At 43.7% G+C, this 20,332-nt stretch overlaps 2 protein-coding genes across 4 annotated transcripts in view; both read left to right on the top strand.

Annotated features, from left to right (window-relative positions):
* Positions 1–20,332, top strand: part of aqp11 (aquaporin 11) — a 63,318-nt gene that overhangs the window by 25,606 nt on the left and 17,380 nt on the right. The gene's annotated exons all lie outside the window — the stretch shown is intronic.
* Positions 3,798–5,886, top strand: LOC147315138 (uncharacterized). The gene has a single exon (XM_086260328.1). The coding sequence runs from the start codon at positions 3,898–3,900 to the stop codon at positions 5,239–5,241; it is 1,344 nt and encodes a 447-aa protein (XP_086116454.1). The 5' UTR covers positions 3,798–3,897; the 3' UTR covers positions 5,242–5,886.

The raw sequence follows: 20,332 nt of genomic DNA, 5'->3' as shown, positions 1-20,332 counted from the left end.
CAACAAAAAAGCAGTTCGAATCATCCACAATGCAGGTTATAGGGAACATACAAACTCACTATTTTTGCAGTCTGAAATATTGAAATTTGCTGATCTAGTGAAATTCCAAACAGCACAAATTCTATTCAAAGCAAAAAATAAGGAACTGCCAGATTATATTCAGAGTATGTTTTTTTAAAGGAGTAAGTTATAATTTAAGGGTTTTTGTAACTTCAAAACAGGGAAGGTACGTGCAACAGGAAAAAGCTTTTGTGTTTCTGTGCATGGAGTGAAGCTGTGGAACAGCTTAAATATGAAATTGAAGCAATATCCAAACAAAACAGTTCAAAAAGAGTTATAAAGATATGATCTTCTTGAGATATAAAGAAAAGGGAAAATGTTGAAATTAAGTGAATGTCGCTATTTAGAAAATTTCCTGATGTGATATTATATCAGAAATCTGTTCACTATTTTTATTACAGATTATATCAGTAAGGAAGCTGACTAAATATTGACGGATAACTTATGGCAAAGGGGTGGGATTAAATAAGTGTGTACTTCTTCATGTCACGGTGAGTGAGAAGAGCCGTGTGGAAGAAATCAAGGAGGATCCAAGCGCAGGCAGTTGTGAAGGTGGTTTATTGAATAAATGGCAAACGAAGACAAACTAAACTATACTGGAAAACAACTGAACTACAGCGCAGAAACCAGAACACGAACATGAAGGAGGGCGAGCAGAGGCAGACGATGGTAGATAGCAGGGAACACACAGATGAAACATGGTGAATACGCAGACGGACCAGCAACTACAATGACAGAGGACACGACTTAAATACACAGAGAAACACAGGGGAATTACACACAGGTGGTGGACACAGCTGGGAATAATCAACAAGACGAGACAGAGGTAAAACTGAACACACTCACATGAGACGCAGACCTTCACAATAAAACAGGAACAAGAAACCATCACACTAAGATGCAGACTCGACATAGAGAGACAGACAGAAAATGACACATGGAACTAAACTAAACCTGCAAAAAGATGACAACTCAAAATACTGGGTCAAACTGACCCAGACACTTCTCTCTCCCTTTCGACATGTAACTGAATCAGAACAGAAGCAATATTGAAATGTATTAACTTTATTTTGTATAAAAGGCAACGGCGGCGACTCAGGCGATGGCAATCCGGGGGCCGGCCGTGCAGAAGGCAGCGGCGGCGGCGAAGGAGACGACGGAGCAGTTCAGGGGGCCGGCCGCGCAGTTCAGGGGGCCGGCCGCGCGGAAGGCAGCGGCGGCTCCCAAGTGTCAGGCGTACCGGCCGAGGCTTGGAGGGCACAGGACCAGGCGAGGCAGGACCAGACAGGGGTGAAGACTCGGATGAGGCCGGACCAGACGACGCTGAGGATGCTGAAGCTGGACCAGACGACGCTGAGGATGCTGAAGCTGGACCAGACGACGCTGAGGATGCTGAAGCTGGACCAGACGAGGCTGAAGCGGAGGCTGAAGCGGAGGCTGAAGCGGAGGCTGGACCAGGCGACGGCGTGGGCGAAGCTGAAGCTGGACCAGGCGACGGCGTGGGTGACGCTGGTGGAGCAGCAGGCAGCTGAACGGGCCCCTCGGACCCTCCAGCGGAGACGGGTGGCTGAACGGGCCCCTCGGACCCTCCAGCGGAGACGGGTGGCTGAACGGGCCCCTCGGACCCTCCAGCGGAGACGGGAGGCTGAATGGGCCCCTCGGACCCTCCAGCGGAGACGAGGAGGTGCTGGCCGGGCTCACTGGAACCCCCAGCGGACAAGGTAGATGGCGGCGCGGGAGCCGCGGAGTCCTGGATGAGCTCATCAGAGCTTCCAGCAGGAGCTGATAAAGAGCCAGAGAGGATTGGGACCCCTGGCTCAATGTTAAGCTGGCTAGAAAACTGCACTGCTACGGGGAACTGGGCCAATGGCTCAGGTGCGAGCTGAGCTACTGGAGACACGGGTGAGAGTGGGAGCTGAGCTACTGGAGACACGGGGAGCTGAGCTACTAATGGTGGTGAAGTAGATAACTGCACGGGAGACTGAACTGATGTCTGTTATAACGGTGGTGGTGAGAGTGGAGTAGGCGGTGGAGTTGATGACTTCACAGGAGACTGAGCCAGAGGTGAGTGCACAGGAGACTGAACTAGAGGTAGTAGTGATAGTTGGGGGGAAAGTGGAGCTGGTGATTGAGTGGATGACTGTGCTAAGGGAGGCTGCACTGGGGACACTGGAGACTGCGCTGGGGAAAGCTGAGCTGCAGGGGACTGAGCTGGAGACTGCAGTGACGGTTGTAGTGGAGGTGTAACGGGTGGAGGAGTGGCTGAATTGGTTGCGGGTCGGGCGGCTAATGGCTCAGCTATAGAGTGTATTAATGGCAGGGCTATGGGTTGAATGACTGACTGAGTAGCAGCCTGAATGGCTGGGTGTAGTGATGGTTGTGGTGGAAGGGAAACAGGTGGTAGTGTGGATGATGGAGCTAAGGGCGACTGAGTGGCAGACCGAACTGATGACTGAAGCGATGGTAGAGGTGAAAATGGAGCTTGTGGTGGAGTTAATGACGGTGCTAGCAGGGACACAGGAGATGCAGCTTGTAGCTGGGCAGCAAAGAGAGCTTCTGGCTGGGCAGCTGAGTGAAAACAAACGGCTCCGGAATAAACAGTCCCAAATCCAGGAAACTCTTGAATATTGTCTCTTTCTTTTACCACAGCTGGTAACTCAGAGGACTCGGGGTCCGGCTGTGGTGATGGACGCCGGCGGTGTGATCGCCGCTTCTTTTTTGATGATGGCTCCGACGGGCCGAGCAGCTCCACGTCCAGCCCTTCAGGCAGGTGGGCAGTAGCAGCTGGGGGATGAAGGTGGAGCTCATTTCGGATTAAATCCTGTTCGAGTGTGTGGAGCGCACTGAGTAGCCAAGGAAGACCAAAGATTAAACGCTGTAGTCTGGTTTCCACTGCACGGCGAAATTCCCTCCCCTCATGTTCAAGCCAGAGATGCAGGAGTCTTTCCACGGAGTAAATTATGTCCAGACGCAGTTCTTCTGGTGGGTTGAGTGCTGCTGGGTCCATGTCTGGTCGCGTCATACTGTCATGAATCGCTGTGCGGCGGGCAGGAGTTGGACCCAAAATGCAGGCACGAGGTTTAAACACAAAGAACTCTTTATTCGCTGGCAGGAGAAAGTCATACGAAGCAAACTAACTGGAAACTCACAAACTAAACCCACAGAGAGACACAGGGAGATGCACACAGCATGAGGGACGACACAACACTGACTCAGAGAAACACAGGGTTTAAATACACTGGGGAGTAACGAGGGGAATGAGACACAGAAGGAGGGCACAGCTGGGAGAAATCAGGACTGACGAGACAAGCAAAGCAGGACACGGAATAAGACACGGACCTTCAAAGTAAAACAGGAAGGATCACACAGAGACGCGAACTTGACACAGTGGAGACAGCAACTAAGAAACACAGAGACATAAACCATAAGGCAGAGGACTCTAAGAACCGAGAGACACAGAGGGGAACTCAAACATGCAGACACAGACTTACACAGAACAGAGGGGACACAGAGAAACATGAAGGGCAAGGGATCAAAACTAGAAACCATAGAATAACTCAAACAAGTACAATAATACAAACATCACAAAGAACTAAAAACGCTGGGTCAGGAAACCCAGGACTGTGACACCTGGACCCATGCAACGAAGTATAAAAAAAACGTGTCCACACTTTGGCCTGTGAAGAGTGAAAGCAGATATATCGAGCCAAATGCTTCAAAGTGTTCCTTGATGATGTGATAAAGAAGTGGCGTTCCTCCTCCAACCACAAACAGGAAGCTCATGAAGCGAGCAGTGTCAGTGCTTGTACGACACTCACCAGGAGACCTCTGAGCAGGATGGCTGCAGTCGCACAGCTCTGCTTCTCCCTGCTGTTCACTCTCATCAGCAACATTCATGCAAAAGAATTTATCGCCATAAGAAAAGAAGGAGACTCTTTACGGTTCAAGCTCCCAGATCGAAACAGCTCCTGCATCACCTCCAGACGTGTTGGTGAAGATACTCTGGTCCTGTGGAACATCTCTGACCCCTGGAACAGAAACTTCACAGTACATGAAGACCTGACAGGACGACTCTCATTTCCTGAGACATTTCATGGTTCTTCATTTACTCTCAACAACCTGACCCACTCAGACTCTGGACTGTACCAAGATGTGTGCTGGACTCAGGGCAGCGTGACATATGAGAGAAACATCAGCCTGACTGTGTGTAAGACAGTAAGGGGGGAAGAATATATCACAAGTCTTGAAGACACTGCAGACGTACAATGTAAAGGAGCAGGTGAGAATCTGACGGTGCGTTGGATCAGACATTATGGGGAGTGGCAACAAGCCAGGCTGAGTAGTTTCAAAGACAGAATTTTGAAGGTGAATAAAGTCCAAGAAAGTTTCCTGCAGGTGACAAACGCATCACTTCTTCATGTCAACACACAACCAACGTCTTACATCTGCCTGGTGATGAACCAACAGCAGTGTGTGAGCACTTACTCTGTACGTTTGACCAGAGAAACAAAGCTACGTTATGCTTCAGAGGGAGACACAGCTGTGCTGGAGTGTCCCTTCATGGACCCCATTCATGACCAGCCCCCAGTTTGGATGAAGGTAGCAATTTCCTACGATGCTGATCAAGAAATTGGTCGAAACTTCTCACTGGTACTTCCATCACTAATGTTAAATGATTCAGGTATCTACTACTGTGTAGGTGAAAAAGTAATACATAAGTACTGGCTTTTGGTGTGCCCTAAATTTGGTCCACCTGCAGTAAAGGTTTTCTCAGAGGGAGATGAAGTCACTATGAGATGCTCTGATGATTGGGAAAAAAGTACTTGGGGCTTTATGTTCATTAAGTTGATCCAAACAGAAGGCAAAATTGTGTACGATGATAAGTTCTGCAGTGACAAAAGAATCACTTGTTCCCGTGACAGCCTGATAATCTCTAATGTCGCACTGGAAGATGCAGGAGAGTATGTGTGTGCAGGTTGGAGGTCACAGGATGAGCATAAGTGTGTGTCAGCAGAAAAATTTGTTCTGATCTACAGAGAGCCCTTTGGGGTTTACTCGACCTTCTACAGAGTCAGGTGGATACTGCTCAGCGGTCTGCAGGTGATGCTTTGTGTTGTTGTGGTCTGTGTGACACAGAAAACCAGGAGAGGAGAGCAGCTCTCAGCTCAGACACACACTTAATATGCTTATAATAATAATAATAATAATAATAATAATAATAATAATAATACATAGAAGTGAAGAAATCAAAACAAAAATATTATTGTAGATATGAATCTGTGACCTGACTGGACGGTTCAGTCTCTTATGTGATTATATATTTTAAACATTTTGCCTTTTTCTATCTTTCGACTTAATTCTTCTATATTTCTGCTCATATTTTATTTCAGTTATAGTGATTTTGTGCTTTTTTGTTTTATGTAATTTGATGTTTATCCATATCTCATTCATGTATCTCTCAGAGTATCATTTTGAACATTCTTCTGTTTCTATCAGTGATCAGTTCGATCTATAAGAAATGTTAGAAACCAGTTGTAAATGTATTCGTTCTTCACGCTGATGTGAATCATTATCATCTCTCTTGGAAAATGTATTTTGTTATTGTGTTTAAGAGCAGATTCATTACAGCACCATGTTTATCTGCACTATATTGTTTTCATTGTTGTGAATCATTTATATTTGCATTTCAATTGTTGTGATGCAGCAGACTGGAAACATGATTGTCTGATACAGCAAACACTTCATAATATGGACTTTACTGCTTTGATTGTGATTTTATATTCTCCATTTTTATTAGGAATCATTTCTGAAATAAAAATATCTAAATCTAATTTAACAGGCTGAATGTTGATGCTCTTCTGTCAATGACTCCATGATGATTTTTAATTTTAATAAACACACAATCCTCATATTTCAGTGCAGGATGTAGAGCAGAGTATATCAGTCAACTGGATCAGAGCTCATCAGCATTTTGAACTTAATATGCAGCCAACACACTTTAACACGTGTCTGATTTAGAGTGAAACATATCAGTGAAACATGGAAGACGAGAGAAGCTGCACATGGTTATCATCATTTATTTATTTTTTTGCCTGTCCCATTTGGATCTTTAGCCATCAGAATTGTTGTTTGAAGGCCAAGAAAGATGCCATGTTGGTCCACTTGATTGACCTTTATTATAATTGTGTATTTATTTTATTTTATTATCGATTGTTACAGACGGGACAGACATGACTGGGGGAAAGGACAGGGAGAAGGAAAGAATGAAAGAAAGAGGGAGAGAAAGAAAAACAGAGGGGAGAAGAGATGATGAGAAAGGGGGGAAGGAACAAAAAGAAAAACAAACAAAACACCTGGATCACCTGTATGGAGAAAAAAAACAGAAGAGAAATCAAACAAAGAGCAACATAATAAATACATGTTAACATCATTTATTATTATTTGTTAGTATTCGGTTTTTGGTGGTAGAGTTAAAAAAAAATTAATATTTTATTTTAATGAATTAAAATGTTTTAATCAAAAACTGAATGTAAAAGTCACAATTTTAACAGCATGATGACAAAAACAACAACAACAACTGCTATTACGACTATTAGAAGTAATATAATTACTATTATTGCGTAGCATGTAGTATTGAATAATGTAATTTTATTTACTGAACATTAAAACTAAAATTTACTATTTTACAAATAAATATTAATATGATGAAAAACGTTACGTGACAATGTGTGGTCCCGCTGCTCTGCACAGCCTTCAAACAGATTCCTTTTATTCACAGCAGCGGTCCCCAACCCCCGGGCCACGGACCGGCACCGGTCGTTTGGTACCAGAGAGTTGAGGTTCGGGTGTGAAACTGATGCTCTTCAGGGGTTTTAGCGTTATTTTTAAAATCTTTTCAATCGTTAACTCTGTTTCCCTGGGTCTTTTCCCATGTGTTTTGAATAACTCTTCTTTTTTTGGCAGCGGTACTGGTTTTATTTATGGGATGGGACTCCAGGAAACACAAACAAAGTCAGTGTTTAAGTGGAGACTCATCAACAGACCCGGGCTATCTTTCCATCATCTGGATTCACGTACCCTAACGTTTGTAATCAGGATAAACTGTCACACAGAGTTTGTTATCAGTTCTCTAACACAGGGTCTTCCCTGCACGCTTACATGAAAGGGGTGGAGTTTGGCAGGATTGAGAAAAAGATGCCTGCCAGCAGATTCGGATACAACACAACCCACAATGCACTGTTTGCACAAATTTGAGACTACAGCAGCGATAATGTGCAGAGTCTGCAGTGGCGGTACGCTGGACCTGACTTCCCTAAAGGGACCCCACATGACTCCACTCACTCACCTCTGGCAAGCAGAGTGTGTGATTCAGTTGAAACAGCCCTCATGTCAGCTCTGCTGGGCACACTGGGCTGTCCGCTGGTTAGCAAAGTTAATCCAGGGTTTCTCATGCACCTTCACAAGGAAAGGGAGGTGTTGGCAGCATCTGACCAATCAAAAAAAGGGAAATTCACAGATAATATGACTTGTCTTGATGCCTAAAATGTTTTTATGCTTGATTCAATTTATCTGTTAAGTGTCTGTTACTCTGCTGGTGCCGGTTAGGTTCCAGATTAGAGATCAGCAGGTATGAAATCACGACGTACTGACCAATCAATTCTCCAGAAAATAATGTCACTATTCCTGGAAGATCCTTTTGACTTCTGTTGGGGGGGAAGAGAGGGTCTAAAGTTTCATTTTTGTCTAATGTAGTGACGCGCGAATCATGAACGAATCGTTCAATACTCGAGAATCACTTTACTGACTCATGAATCATGATTCACAAGTCCAACTGACTCACTGACTCATCCCTGTTGCTGTTAGCAGCAATGTATCTAGCTTATAATTAAAATTGTGGAGAAAAAGACAACATCCAGTATCTTAACAAAAACATTTCTGCTCTGAACTGGAAGAAAAAACCCTGAGTAGAAGCTCACATCAAGAATAGCTCCTCGGTTCACAGTAGCATCGCTCTGCTAACATGCTAACAGCACATTTGAGCTACTCACCCCCTCCCTAGCTGTGCTGAATCATAAGCATAAGTGAATCACTCAAGACCAGTGTTGCCAACTCCTCAGTAAGGAAAATCGCTATTGGTTGTCCTAAAAGTCGCTAGAAGTCGCTAAATGACGTCATCGCCTAATTTGCATAATTTGTCATGCTAATCTAATTGTAACCTATGTTGTTGGAGAGAGAAATAACATCGTGGAAGAGACATAAAGTCAGTAAAAAACGTCCTAAATGCATTTAGAGTTTATGTAGAACTACAAATTAAATTTCTTTTAGCAATTATTGATTTTTTTAATGTCACAATTCCAACCCTGCTCCTTCCTTGGACTGGCAAAAGTGACCCGAAATAGACACTCTGGAGTTATTTTGTGTGTGTGTTTATAAGTCGTTTTAAACCTTGTGATCCACAAAACAGCATAAGAGTAAAAGAAGAACTGACTGCGTTACAGCACCCGCTGCTTGTTGAGAGTAAAAGTGATATGCGCTTTCACGTCTTTTTTTAGAGACTAAAAAGTCTCTAAGGGGTCTGAAAACTCGCTAAATATAGTGACAAAGTCACTAAGTTGGCAACACTGCTCAGGACTCGCTCACCCCCTCCCTCCTGGCTCACAGCTTCTTCTTTTTGGTTGGCAACCAATGTTAAGGCGCATTACCGCCCCCTGGCTCACATTTCAGTGGACATTTAGATGAGAAAATATATATGACACATTTAAGGAAAATACTAATAAAATAAAGATAAACAAAATAAATGTTTATTAAGCAATTTTGATAGGAAATTGCTTAATTTTAGAAATATTTTTGCTCTTTTTTTGCTCTATAAAATAGTTGGGTTTTTTTTTTAATCATTCATCTCAGCAGTGGGATTTACATGAAAAGAGAAACAAATTAAGTTTGAGTGAAAATGTACATTTTTTGCACACTCTGGTCAACTGACTCAGTGAATCAAATGACTCAAAAATCCGATTCACTTTGGTGAGTGACTCATTAAAACTCGATTCAGTAAAAGGAATCAAATTCACCATCACTAGTCTAATGTCTTTGTGTTTCACTAATGAGCATCAGTAAGAAAAAAACGCGTTCTTAGATGCAACTTTTTTCTGTTGTCAGCAAACAACCACACAATCTGCGTTAATTCACTAACGGAGATTTGCAGCGTCATTTTAACAAGATTAACACTGACAGCACTAGTTTTAATATTTAATATATTTAAGGATTTAATTTTTAAATTAAACGTTTGTGCTACGTTTGTGCTGTTAAAATTGTCGTTTGTGCCGCTTTCATTTTAAAGATATTGATAAAAATTTCTAGAGGTCATCAGAGGTCAACCAGCCCCCCCCCCCCACAGTAATGGAATCGAACAAAACTGGTGTCAAACGTTTGTGCTACGTTTGTGCTGGTTTGTGCTGCTAAAATTGTCGTTTGTGCCGCTTTCATTTTAAAGATATTACCAAAAGTTTCTAAAGTTCAACCAGCCACTTTCTTTACTGTAAAGAAATTGAGAGATATTAACCAGCATTGGATATTTTTTTCTTATGATCACACTCTTAAACCTAGTAATCAAACTGCAATAACTTATTTAAAAACTAGGTTAAATATAGCATTTTAAATAATTAATGCATTCGGTTGGAGAAAAAACTTTATTTGCTGGTAACAAAATACAAAACTACGAGAACAATGTAGTATATATGTTTCCTGTTAGAAAAGGTAAATACATGGAACTGTCTGAGCCTCACAAGTCTAATACAATAACTGAAAAATAACAGCTATTTCCATTATCTAACTCACAAACTAGAAAAGGACTTTCTTTCATGAGATCTTGCCATCATTCCTTTGTGTAGAGCACAGCGTGCGGACATACGCTGGTGTTTTCAGATGCTATAGTTACATCCTTTCTTAGGTCATCATACATCTCCCAGATGTACGGGGTCCTGTTACAGAATGTCATATAATGCCCGAGTGTTTCTGGTGTTGGGCCCTCCTGAAATGTAATGACTGCTTTCAGTGTGAATTTCTCTCCCTGAAGTAGCAGAGTGGATGGAAATTCAGTAAGCAAAAACCTTTTTGGACTGTGGTAACTGTGCTCCAGAGTTTCTGTAGAGCATTTTCCAAGGTCTGTGTCAATCCATACAAGCTCTCTCAGGGTGAAACTGTGACAAGCAGTCCCTGTGCAAAGTTGCTTTCCTGATGAATCTGTTTTAAATGCTGTTGGAGATGCATCAGAACTTTCGATTGGTCTTAGGCATGGCGATCCTTGTTCAACAGCAGACTGAAGGTGAGCTATGCCAGAAGCTGAGAGGACTGACAGATCAATGGAAACAAAAGGTATTTGCCTTGTGTTTGGTGTGTAAAGTTCTAAAGCAGTACTGGGAGGAACACCGTCTTGTGAAGTGAACACTTGGATTTTGCGTCATTGTTTTTTGAATTACTGTGGACATATGGCACTGTGCATCAACACGATGAACACCAGTCTTCAACTGAACAGGGCAGAATATTGAGCTCAGCACCTCTGCCCTCAATGAATAGGCATGTTGAGTGACACCCTTTGAAGCAAGGGATTTCACAAGCTGGAATACTTTGTTCTCCTCTGAACTATTCAACATGTTTTGAGCAGTACGACTGTCACAGTAAGAGCAGCACAGACTTTGACAGAAGGCATCAAAGGCACAGGTGTTCATGACACAGTATTGTCCTTTGCCAAGTTTTACTGGTTGTTGATTATTTCCATTTTTTAACAGCCCTAGCTTTACTTTTTTCTTTTTCACAGCTGGATCTGAGTGGAGCCATTCAGGACAAGGGGAGAGGTATGAGGCCAATTTCCTCTTCTTTGGTGGAACTGCAAGGCCTCTCCAGTTTTCCAAAGCTGCTGTTTCTTCAATGTCCATGTCTGTGTCAATTTTGTACCATCCTGTCTGGCAACCTCTGCTTCTTTTCGTATTTGTTTTGCAGAACAGATCCGCATGTTCCCTTCAATAAAACCAAGATGACGTGCAATGAATTTATCTATCCTTATAGGGAGATTTTCATGCTTGAACAGACCATGTTTAATGTTCTTGAACTCTGCTTTCAACATTAGCTGAAGTTGCAGTGAGCTTTTCGCTCTGAAATAGGGGAACCATTACTCCAGTCCAGAGTGGTAGGTATCCTCCCAATCTAATTAGGTGTGGGACGAGCTCAGGTAGATAGTGCATATTGTCTCGATCACCATGATCTTCAGCATGGCACCTGCTCCCCTCACAAATATCTGCCACCCACTGCCTTAAGTCAGTGTTTATTTCTGTGCATGGATCCAGTCTAATGTCTTCTTCTTCCTTGTCATCAGAAACAGACATAGTCTCATCTGCAATTTTTCTTTTCAGATTTGATTTGGACACTTCTGACATAATGGGGTTTCCAAAACTGTCACAGCCTTCTGTCTCACTTAATGCCACAATAGCAATGCTGCGTATTAGGACCTTTGCTTCTTCCAAGGATTGGGACTTGACAAGTTGTGCCATTGATCGCATGTAGAAATCCTTCACCCGATGAGGCTTTTTTCTCAAACAGTCCCACTGGCAAATCATTTTGATTAAGTGTGCCACATCCACTGATGAAACATGGTGGTAGTTTGTATGATTTTTTCCGAAGCAAGACACCAAAGCATTCATTAATGTAGCTCTTCAAATCTGAATGATGTGTTAAAGCCTTAACTAAAGCACCAAGTCAAGCTAAGGAAAAATCACAGATGGCCTCCTTTGGGATTGGTGCTCCAGCACGAATCCATTCCGATAACCATCTTGTGATTGCCTGGTGTTGCGCAGTGAGGGGCGGTGAGGGAAACATCAGACTTCACTCTATCTTAATTAAAGTAATTGTTTTATTATCTCTTGCCAACATCATACACATGCAGACAGCAACTTTTCAAAATGGCCCCCAATCCATTTCCTGCTCCCTTTAAATACTCTAAAGACACACCTTCTTAATACAGACTGGCCTATAAAAGAGCTGCAATTGAGGCAGGCTTCCTCTTTACTGGGAAAACAAGATGGTCACCACAAAGAGGTAACCTGCAACACTTTGTTACTTAAATGTAGTGATGGGCAGATGAAGCCCCATGAAGCACTGAAGCTTTTCATCCAATTGGTTCACCCCAACGCGAAGCTTCATGAAGCTTCATTTGCTCTAGCAGGACACCTACTGGACGTAAAAATAATAGCTGGCATGAATTTGAAGAGTGTGGCATTTTGCACACAGCCTGTAAATGTCAACAACAAAAGGAGTGTGTAAAACATGTATATTGTAGTGATGGCAGTATACTGTGTATATTTATAGTGGCAGTATGGGAAATGATTATTTGGAAATGCTTGAAATGGAAATGATCATTTACTGTGAGGTGAGGTGTGGTTGGGGTGTGGACAGTGGTTGTGCTTTTGTAACGTTGAGGTATGGACAGCTACACAGTCCTGCCTGTTCACATTTTATTCTGTAAAAACTAAATTTTCACTGCTTTTACGACCTTTTTAGTGGGGAGAACATAGCTGGGATTTAATGATTTAACAAATCTTTTGAATCCTTTGTCCTCCACAATGCTAAATGGCTGGGAGTCCTCAATCACCATGCTGACCAGGTCTTCATCTATTTGAGATTGTTCTCCTGAGGAAAGACAATAAAGACAAAGCACAAATATAAATATCACACACGTAACTTATAACAGTTGTATAATATTGTTATATCATTTAGTAACATTACTGCATCCTATATTATCATTGCATTTGATGGCTCACCTGGTCTTGCTCCACGATCGGTGTTCCCCTTATTCTCATGCAAAGCTCTGTAGTGCCTAAGCATGGATGAGGTGTTGTTGTTATATCCCAGCTCCCTGGCACATAGCAAACACTTCACCTTGTACAAAAGTCAAGACAGCTCAACATAAATTGTATTGCACCATCAGTATCATCAAAATACATCTTCTGTAGAAATTTACATACCTTGTTGGGAGGAATAAGATCAAAATGTTCCCACACAGGGGAGGACATCCTCCTCTTCTGAGTCTGAGGGGTTTATATCGCTGTCATATCTCGCGGCAAAGTTCGAACCACTTCATGAACCAGTCACGTGGTACAGCCGGGCAGCGAGGCTTCGGACGTCATCATTTTCAGCTCCTCCCATAAATGAAGCAAGCCTCGATACGCGCTTCGCGGAAACGCCCCCTCCATTACTCGACACACGCTCCGAAGCCTCGATACAGAACGTCCCATCACTACTTAAATGCTTCCCAACATTACTCACTACCCCCCCTTCTGGTCGACACATCTCCGGCAAACGGGAAAGATAGTCAGCAATAAGATTGTTCTTACCCGGACAATGCTGGACACAGTGAACTGGTATGGCTGGAGGGCTAGGCACCAGCGCAGTATCCTCGCATTCTGGTGTTGCTTGGAGTGCATCCACACCAGGGATCGGTGATCCGTCTGAAGAATAAATTCTCTTACAAGGAGATAATATTTCAACGAATCAATTGCCCACTTAATTGCCAGTCCTCCTTTTTCTACTGTAGAATAGTTTTTTTCCCTGTCAAACAGCTTCTTACTTAAGAAAAGCACAGGTCTTTCTTCACCAGCTTCTCCTTGAGCCAGCACTGCTCCAAGTCCAACATTAGAGGCATCTACCTGTACAACAAATGGTTTGGAAAAATCCGGGCTTTGCAAAACAGGGGCTTCAGAAATCTGTCTCTTTAAACATCGGAAGGCATGTTCACAGTCGCCATTCCACATCACTTTAGAAGTGTGTTTTCTCGTGAGATCTGTAAGAGGGGCTGCCAAGGTTGAGAAATGGGGAATAAACCTCCGATACCAGCCAACCAAGCCCAGAAACGACCTCACTTGCTTTTTGGTTTTAGGTCTGGGAATTGTTTGTATAGCCTTTACCTTTTCAACTTGTGGCTTTATTTGTCCATGTCCAACAATGTATCCTAGATACTTCACCTCTTCTTGTGCCCAGGCACACTTGCTCACATTCAGAGTCAAACCAGCCTCCTGGATCTTTGCCAACACAACCTTTAGATGCTGCAGGTGTTCCTCCCAAGACTCACTGTAAATCACCACATCATCCAGGTAGGCAGCTGCAAACTTTGAACAACCATTAAGGATAATGTCCATCAACCTTTGAAAAGTTGCAGGTGCCCCATGAAGACCAAAGGGCAACACGGTGTACTGAAATAAGCCCATTCCTGGAATTTGGAAGGCTGTGTATTCTTTACAGGATGGCTCTAAGGGCACTTGCCAGTAACCCTTACACAAATCTAAGGTTGTAATGTATCTAGCCTTTCCTAGTCTTTCCAGTAGCTCATCAATCCGTGGCATTGGATAAGAATCAAAACAGGAAATACTATTTAGCTTTCTCATGTCTGAACAAAATCGTGGTTGAGGGGAGTCTTTCTTTGGAACAAGTACAATGGGGTTTGACCACTCACTCCTTGAGGGCTCAATCACTCCCAGTTCCAGCATCATCTGAACCTCCTTCCTCAACGGTTCCACCATCCGTTCTGGTATCCTGTGAGGCTGGGAAAGAATGTATCGGACTCCCGGACCATCAGCACCGGCTCCCCTCAGGGCTGTGTTCTTTCTCCTCTGCTCTTCTCCCTGTACACCAACTGCTGCACCTCCACCCACCAGTCTGTCAAGCTAATCAAGTTTGCAGATGACACCACCGTTATTGGGCTCATCTCGGACGGGGATGAGTCTGCCTACAGGAGGGAGGTTGAACGTCTGGTGTCCTGGTGCAGCCACAACAACCTGGTGCTGAATGCCCAGAAGACAGTGGAGATTATTGTGGACTTCAGGAAGCACATAGCCCCACTCCCCCCCATCATCCTGACTGACACCCCCATCACCTCTGTGGACTCATTCCGCTTCCTGGGTACCACCATCACCCAGGACCTGAAGTGGGAGCCCACCATCACCTCCATCATCAAGAAAGCCCAGCAGAGGATGTACTTCCTGAGGCAGCTGAAGAAATTCAACCTGCCAACACGGACGATGATGCAGTTCTACACTGCAATCATCGAGTCCATCCTCACCTCCTCCATCACCGTGTGGTACGCTGGAGCCACTATCAGGGACAAACAGAGACTGCAGCGTGTTGTGCGCTCTGCTGAGAAGGTGATTGGCTGCAGACTCCCATCTCTGCAGGACCTGTACACCTCCAGGACATTGCGGCGTGCAGCTCGGATCTCAGCTGACCCTTCTCACCCTGGACACAGTCTGTTTGACCTGCTCCCCTCAGGCAGGAGGCTCCGGTCCATTCGCACCAGAACCTCTCGCCATAAGAACAGTTTCTTCCCCTCTGCTGTTGGACACATGAACAATAACCATATGACTGTTCCCGCCACTAACACATGACCCTACGCTGTGTTCACTGCATCATTCCATGTTTGGCACTGATCACCACCTGCACTCATGTATATATCTTTCTACGTAGCACTCTTAATTCTTATTCTCATGTATATATCTCATGTATATCTCATGCACATATCTTTCTACATAGCACTTTTAATTCTTATGCTTACTTTTATTTTTTCATGTCTATTTAAGTGCTATTTATGACACTATGTTTGCACTGAAGCACCGCAGCAATTTCCTAATGTTGTAAACCTGCTCAACATTTGGCAATAAAACCCTTTCTGATTCTGATTCTGATTCTGTAAGGCTTAAGACGAAGAGGTTTTGTGTCTTTCAAGATGATGTTATGTGTTATGACATTTGTTCGCCCTGGTGTGTCTAAGAACAAAGATGGAAAGGATTGCCTCACCTCATTCAACTGTTGCCACTGATCTTCATTCAGATGTTCAGGAGGGTCTTCAGATTTGGGAATGCCTCTGAATGGGCTCATCTCAGCTTCTCCAACCTCCAGAATGCCACTGTCTTCAGGCCGAACATCTTGTACCATCAGGATTTGCTTCACACCTGCTTCTGGGGCGTTTCTTTCATGATACTCTTTTAACAAGTTTACATGTAGCAGTTGCTTTGATTTATGTTTCTCTGGACAAATGACCTCATATGTCACTGGGCCAGTCTTTCTGGCCACAGTATAAGGTCCTTGCCACTTAGCCAGCAACTTACTTGGTCCAGTAGGCAAAAGTACCAAAACTTTTTGACCAGTCTTTAGTTCTCTCTCACAGGCATGCTTGTCATACCATACCTTTTGCTTTTGCTGCGCCTTCTGCATATGGTCTCTAACCTGTTCTCTGTATGTTTCCAGTTTGTCTCTCATCTGCAATATGTAGGAAATGATGTTCATCGTCGAAGCCACTTCAGTAGACCCCGGTGCCACTCCAGCCACCCAGTTCTCTTTCAGCATATCCAGGGGGCCTCTAACCTGCCTTCCATAGAGCAGCTAAAAAGGGGAGAAACCAGTTGAAGCCTGTGGTACTTCTCTGTATGCAAAAAACAGAAAAGGCAACCATTTATCCCAACCTTTGCCAGTATCATCAATAAACTTTCTCAACATTTGCTTTAATGTACCATTAAATCGTTCCACCAGACCGTCCGTTTCTGGATGGTAGGGAGTAGTTTGAATACCTTTTACACCAAGTTGGTCATAAAGAGACTTTATCAAATGTGACATTAAACTGGTACCCTGATCTGTCAGGATCTCCTTTGGAATGCCAACTCTGGAAAAAAGGTCTACTAAGCATCGAACAATGTGTTTGACCTGCAGAGAACGCAGTGGATAAACATCTGGATATCTTGTGGCATAATCACAAATGACTAATGCATATTTATGACCACTACTGCTCTTAGGTAAAGGACCTATGATATCCATAGCTATTCTCTCATAAGGTACATCCATTATTGGTAATGTTTGCAACGGGGCTCGGTCTGAAATTTTGGTAGGAGCCACTTTCTGACATTCATGACATGTTTTGCAGTAGTCAACCACATCTTTGTACAATCCTGGCCAGTAAAAATGTTGAGCAACACGATTGTAAGTCTTTGCCTGTCCTAAATGTCCTGACCATGGTACAGTGTGGCCCAAATGCAAGATTACTGATCGGTACTCTTTTGGTACAACAAGTCTGGGTTTCTCCATGTCCGCTAGATACAGAAGTTTATCCTTTATTATGAAAGGTTCTCCAGTTACACTTTTAAGCCCTACATCATTTTCTTTTCCATCATCCACATTGCATGCTTTCTTAAAGAGAGGTTTTAAAGATTAATCATTTTCCTGTCTTTCTCTAAAATTATTAGGAAACTCCCACTGAAGATCAATAGGTGAAGACATTGGTAAGGTTGGTTCCAGAAGTTTTGCCCTCACACTGTTTTTATTTTTCTCCTGCCTACGTTGTCGCTTTGTTTTCCTGAGTTTACTCCCTCCTTCAAATAAGTCTTAATCTACATCAGGCAGTGGTTCTAAATCCCTTTTCATTGAACGAGTGACAACAGCACAGGAATAGGCTTCAGAGTTATTATGAACCAAACTGTCTAAAATTGGCAAGTCTTCTCCCAGAATGACATCATATGCTAACTGATCCAACACTCCTACAGTTAACATAAATGCTTGGCCCTCAACTTCAATAGTGACATCTGCTGTTGGATAATCTTTTTGACACCCATGAACACAAGTAATATTTACTGGTTTGTTAAAGTCAGGTAATACATTGCTCAACATAGAAGATTTAACCAAGGTTTGTGAGCTACCAGTGTCAGCAAGAGCCTTTACTGTTCGGCCATTTATTGAAACATCTACCACATGTTTATGTGGCACTAAACCATCACCAGTAAGTTCCCCCTCAAGACCTGTGGAGGGAACTACACACAACTCTACTGACTTTGGTTTTCTTAGGGGACATAAAGAAGCTTTATGACCAGGCTGCTGACAGTAATAGCAAATGAGGTTGTACCTTTGACTGCAATGTATAGGCTTCTTACCACCCTAGTGTCCAAGCTTTCAACACTTGTCACCCCTGGAGGTTTTATCTCACCAAACTTTGGTCTCCCTACAGTCATCTTTGACTTAGAAGGTTCACGATGAGCAGCTAGGTAACGTTCAGCCAGATCTGCAGCTTCCTCTCCTGTCTTTGGGTTATTCTCTTTGACCCATGTGCGGACGTCTGACTGCAGCACGAGAAGAAACTGTTCCAAAATAATGGTTTCGCCAATCTCTTCTTTGCTCCGACTGTCAGGACGCATCCATCGCTTATAGAGTCCCTTTATCCGATTGTAGGTTTCACGCACACTCTCTCCCACGGGTACACTGGTGCTCTGGAACCGGTATCTGTAGGTCTCCTCTGTTACATTAAACTTGGATAACACTGCAGCTTTAATGGCCTCATAAGAGTCAGACTGTTCTTCATCCATGCCAGCATAAGCTTCAAGGGCTTTTCCAGTCAATAAGGTGACCACTCTAGCTGCCCAGTCAACTTGCGGCCATCCCCACGTTTTAGCTATGCGTTCAAATCGTACAAAAAAACTTTCAGGATCCTCACCTTCCCTGAAGTCAGGTATTCTTGGCTCACCCCCACGGTGTATTTCTGCTCTCTGCACTGGAGCAGGTTGAACGACATGCATTTGAGACTGTGCAGGCAGTGGTTGAGATGGAGAAGGCAGCTCAGCTTGGTGCTCAGTGGCTCCGTGAGGTGGCTGCACAGCTGATAGTGGAAGCAGTTTCCCAGCCTCTTGCTTTGGACAAACAGCTGCTGTAGAAATGTCACTCTGGACAGAAGGCTGAAGTTCAGAATGTACAACATGTTGCAGCCTTGGTATATTGTCACTCAGTTGTTTTATCTGTTCAAACAGTATTGCCTCTGTTCTTTTGGAATGCCGCATAAATTCTCTAATTTCATCAAAGATATCCGGTTCAGAAAGTTCTTTACTCACGACACCAACTGCAGTCTGCTTAGGTCGTACTACTGGTTCAAAATCATCCTCATCAGCCATTGCTCCTTCAGGTGGTGGACCTGGCTCAATTGTTTGTCCACCTTCTCTTTCTTCCATGTCAGCAAGGGGGTTTTTCCTTGTCCAACGGTTTCTTCCACGTCCTACACCCCTCATTCAGCGTGTTCTGTCCCTCATTCACAGGCGTAACCGAATCCCACTTCTGACACCAACTGTTACGCAGTGAGGGGCGGTGAGGGAAACATCAGACTTCACTCTATCTTAATTAAAGTAATTGTTTTATTATCTCTTGCCAACATCATACACATGCAGACAGCAACTTTTCAAAATGGCCCCCAATCCATTTCCTGCTCCCTTTAAATACTCTAAAGACACACCTTCTTAATACAGACTGGCCTATAAAAGATGTCTGTGAAGGTTCTCAGTCATCCAGGTCATCGTAGTCAAAGGAGCTTGCAAAGAAAAGCATCTGGACTTCTTTAAGTTGCTTGAAGACGTTTCACCTCTCATCCGAGAAGCTTCTTCAGTTCTAATGGCTTGGCTTCTTTCACTCCTCTTAGAAGCCATCTATGTCCACTGTGAGCGACCATCTTTGAACAGAGGCGGTGGTTTACGACACCAACTCTCTGCCATCTATAATCCAGTTTTGAGATCCCTTCCCAGACGCCTTAACGCCGACTCACATCCTGGGCCATCTGATCTCAGGAATTCGCATGACAAGGTGGGGCCAGGTTTCACAATGAACACACCCGAAACTCTGGCTGATTGGGTCCCACACCCAATTTCACACCTTGGCTCAGGTGATTAGAGGATCATCAGGGGGTCCTTTTGTCACTCGGTGGGGGGGAAACTCCCACTAGGTTTATATCTGGGACTCTCCACCATTTGACCTTAGAACTGAAGAAGCTTCTTGGATGAGAGGTGAAACGTCTTCAAGCAACTTAAAGAAGTCCAGACGCTTTTCTTTGCAAGCTCCTTTGGCCTATAAAAGAGCTGCAATTGAGGCAGGCTTCCTCTTTACTGGGAAAACAAGATGGCCACCACAAAGGTAACCTGCAACACTTTGTTACTTAAATGCTTCCCAACACCTGGACATCATGTCTCTCTGACAACATTTGCATATGCATTTGCAAATTTGGTAGATGGCTTGGCTCTGGATCACCAAAGTCCATCAGCTTTGCTGCCTCTGATGCTCTCCACACATGGGGCTGCAGTCTGCCTTCACAAAGTTCTTTTGTTACTTGTGCCCTCAGACTTCCGGACATGGCTCTCTTAGAAAAGCCAGTGTGCATGGATTCATCCGTGTTTGCCATTACACACTTCAGCACCATTGGGCAGTGATTTTCAGGTTC

Source organism: Aulonocara sp. 'chitande type north' Nkhata Bay, linkage group LG14, assembly GCF_057382095.1.
Source record: "Aulonocara sp. 'chitande type north' Nkhata Bay isolate Kocher_YH1m ecotype deep benthic linkage group LG14, A_spYH_male_GT1.1, whole genome shotgun sequence".
Taxonomy (NCBI): domain Eukaryota; kingdom Metazoa; phylum Chordata; class Actinopteri; order Cichliformes; family Cichlidae; genus Aulonocara; species Aulonocara sp. 'chitande type north' Nkhata Bay.
The sequence above is the reverse complement of the archived record's forward strand: the minus strand, read 5'-3'. Positions and strand labels throughout refer to the sequence as shown.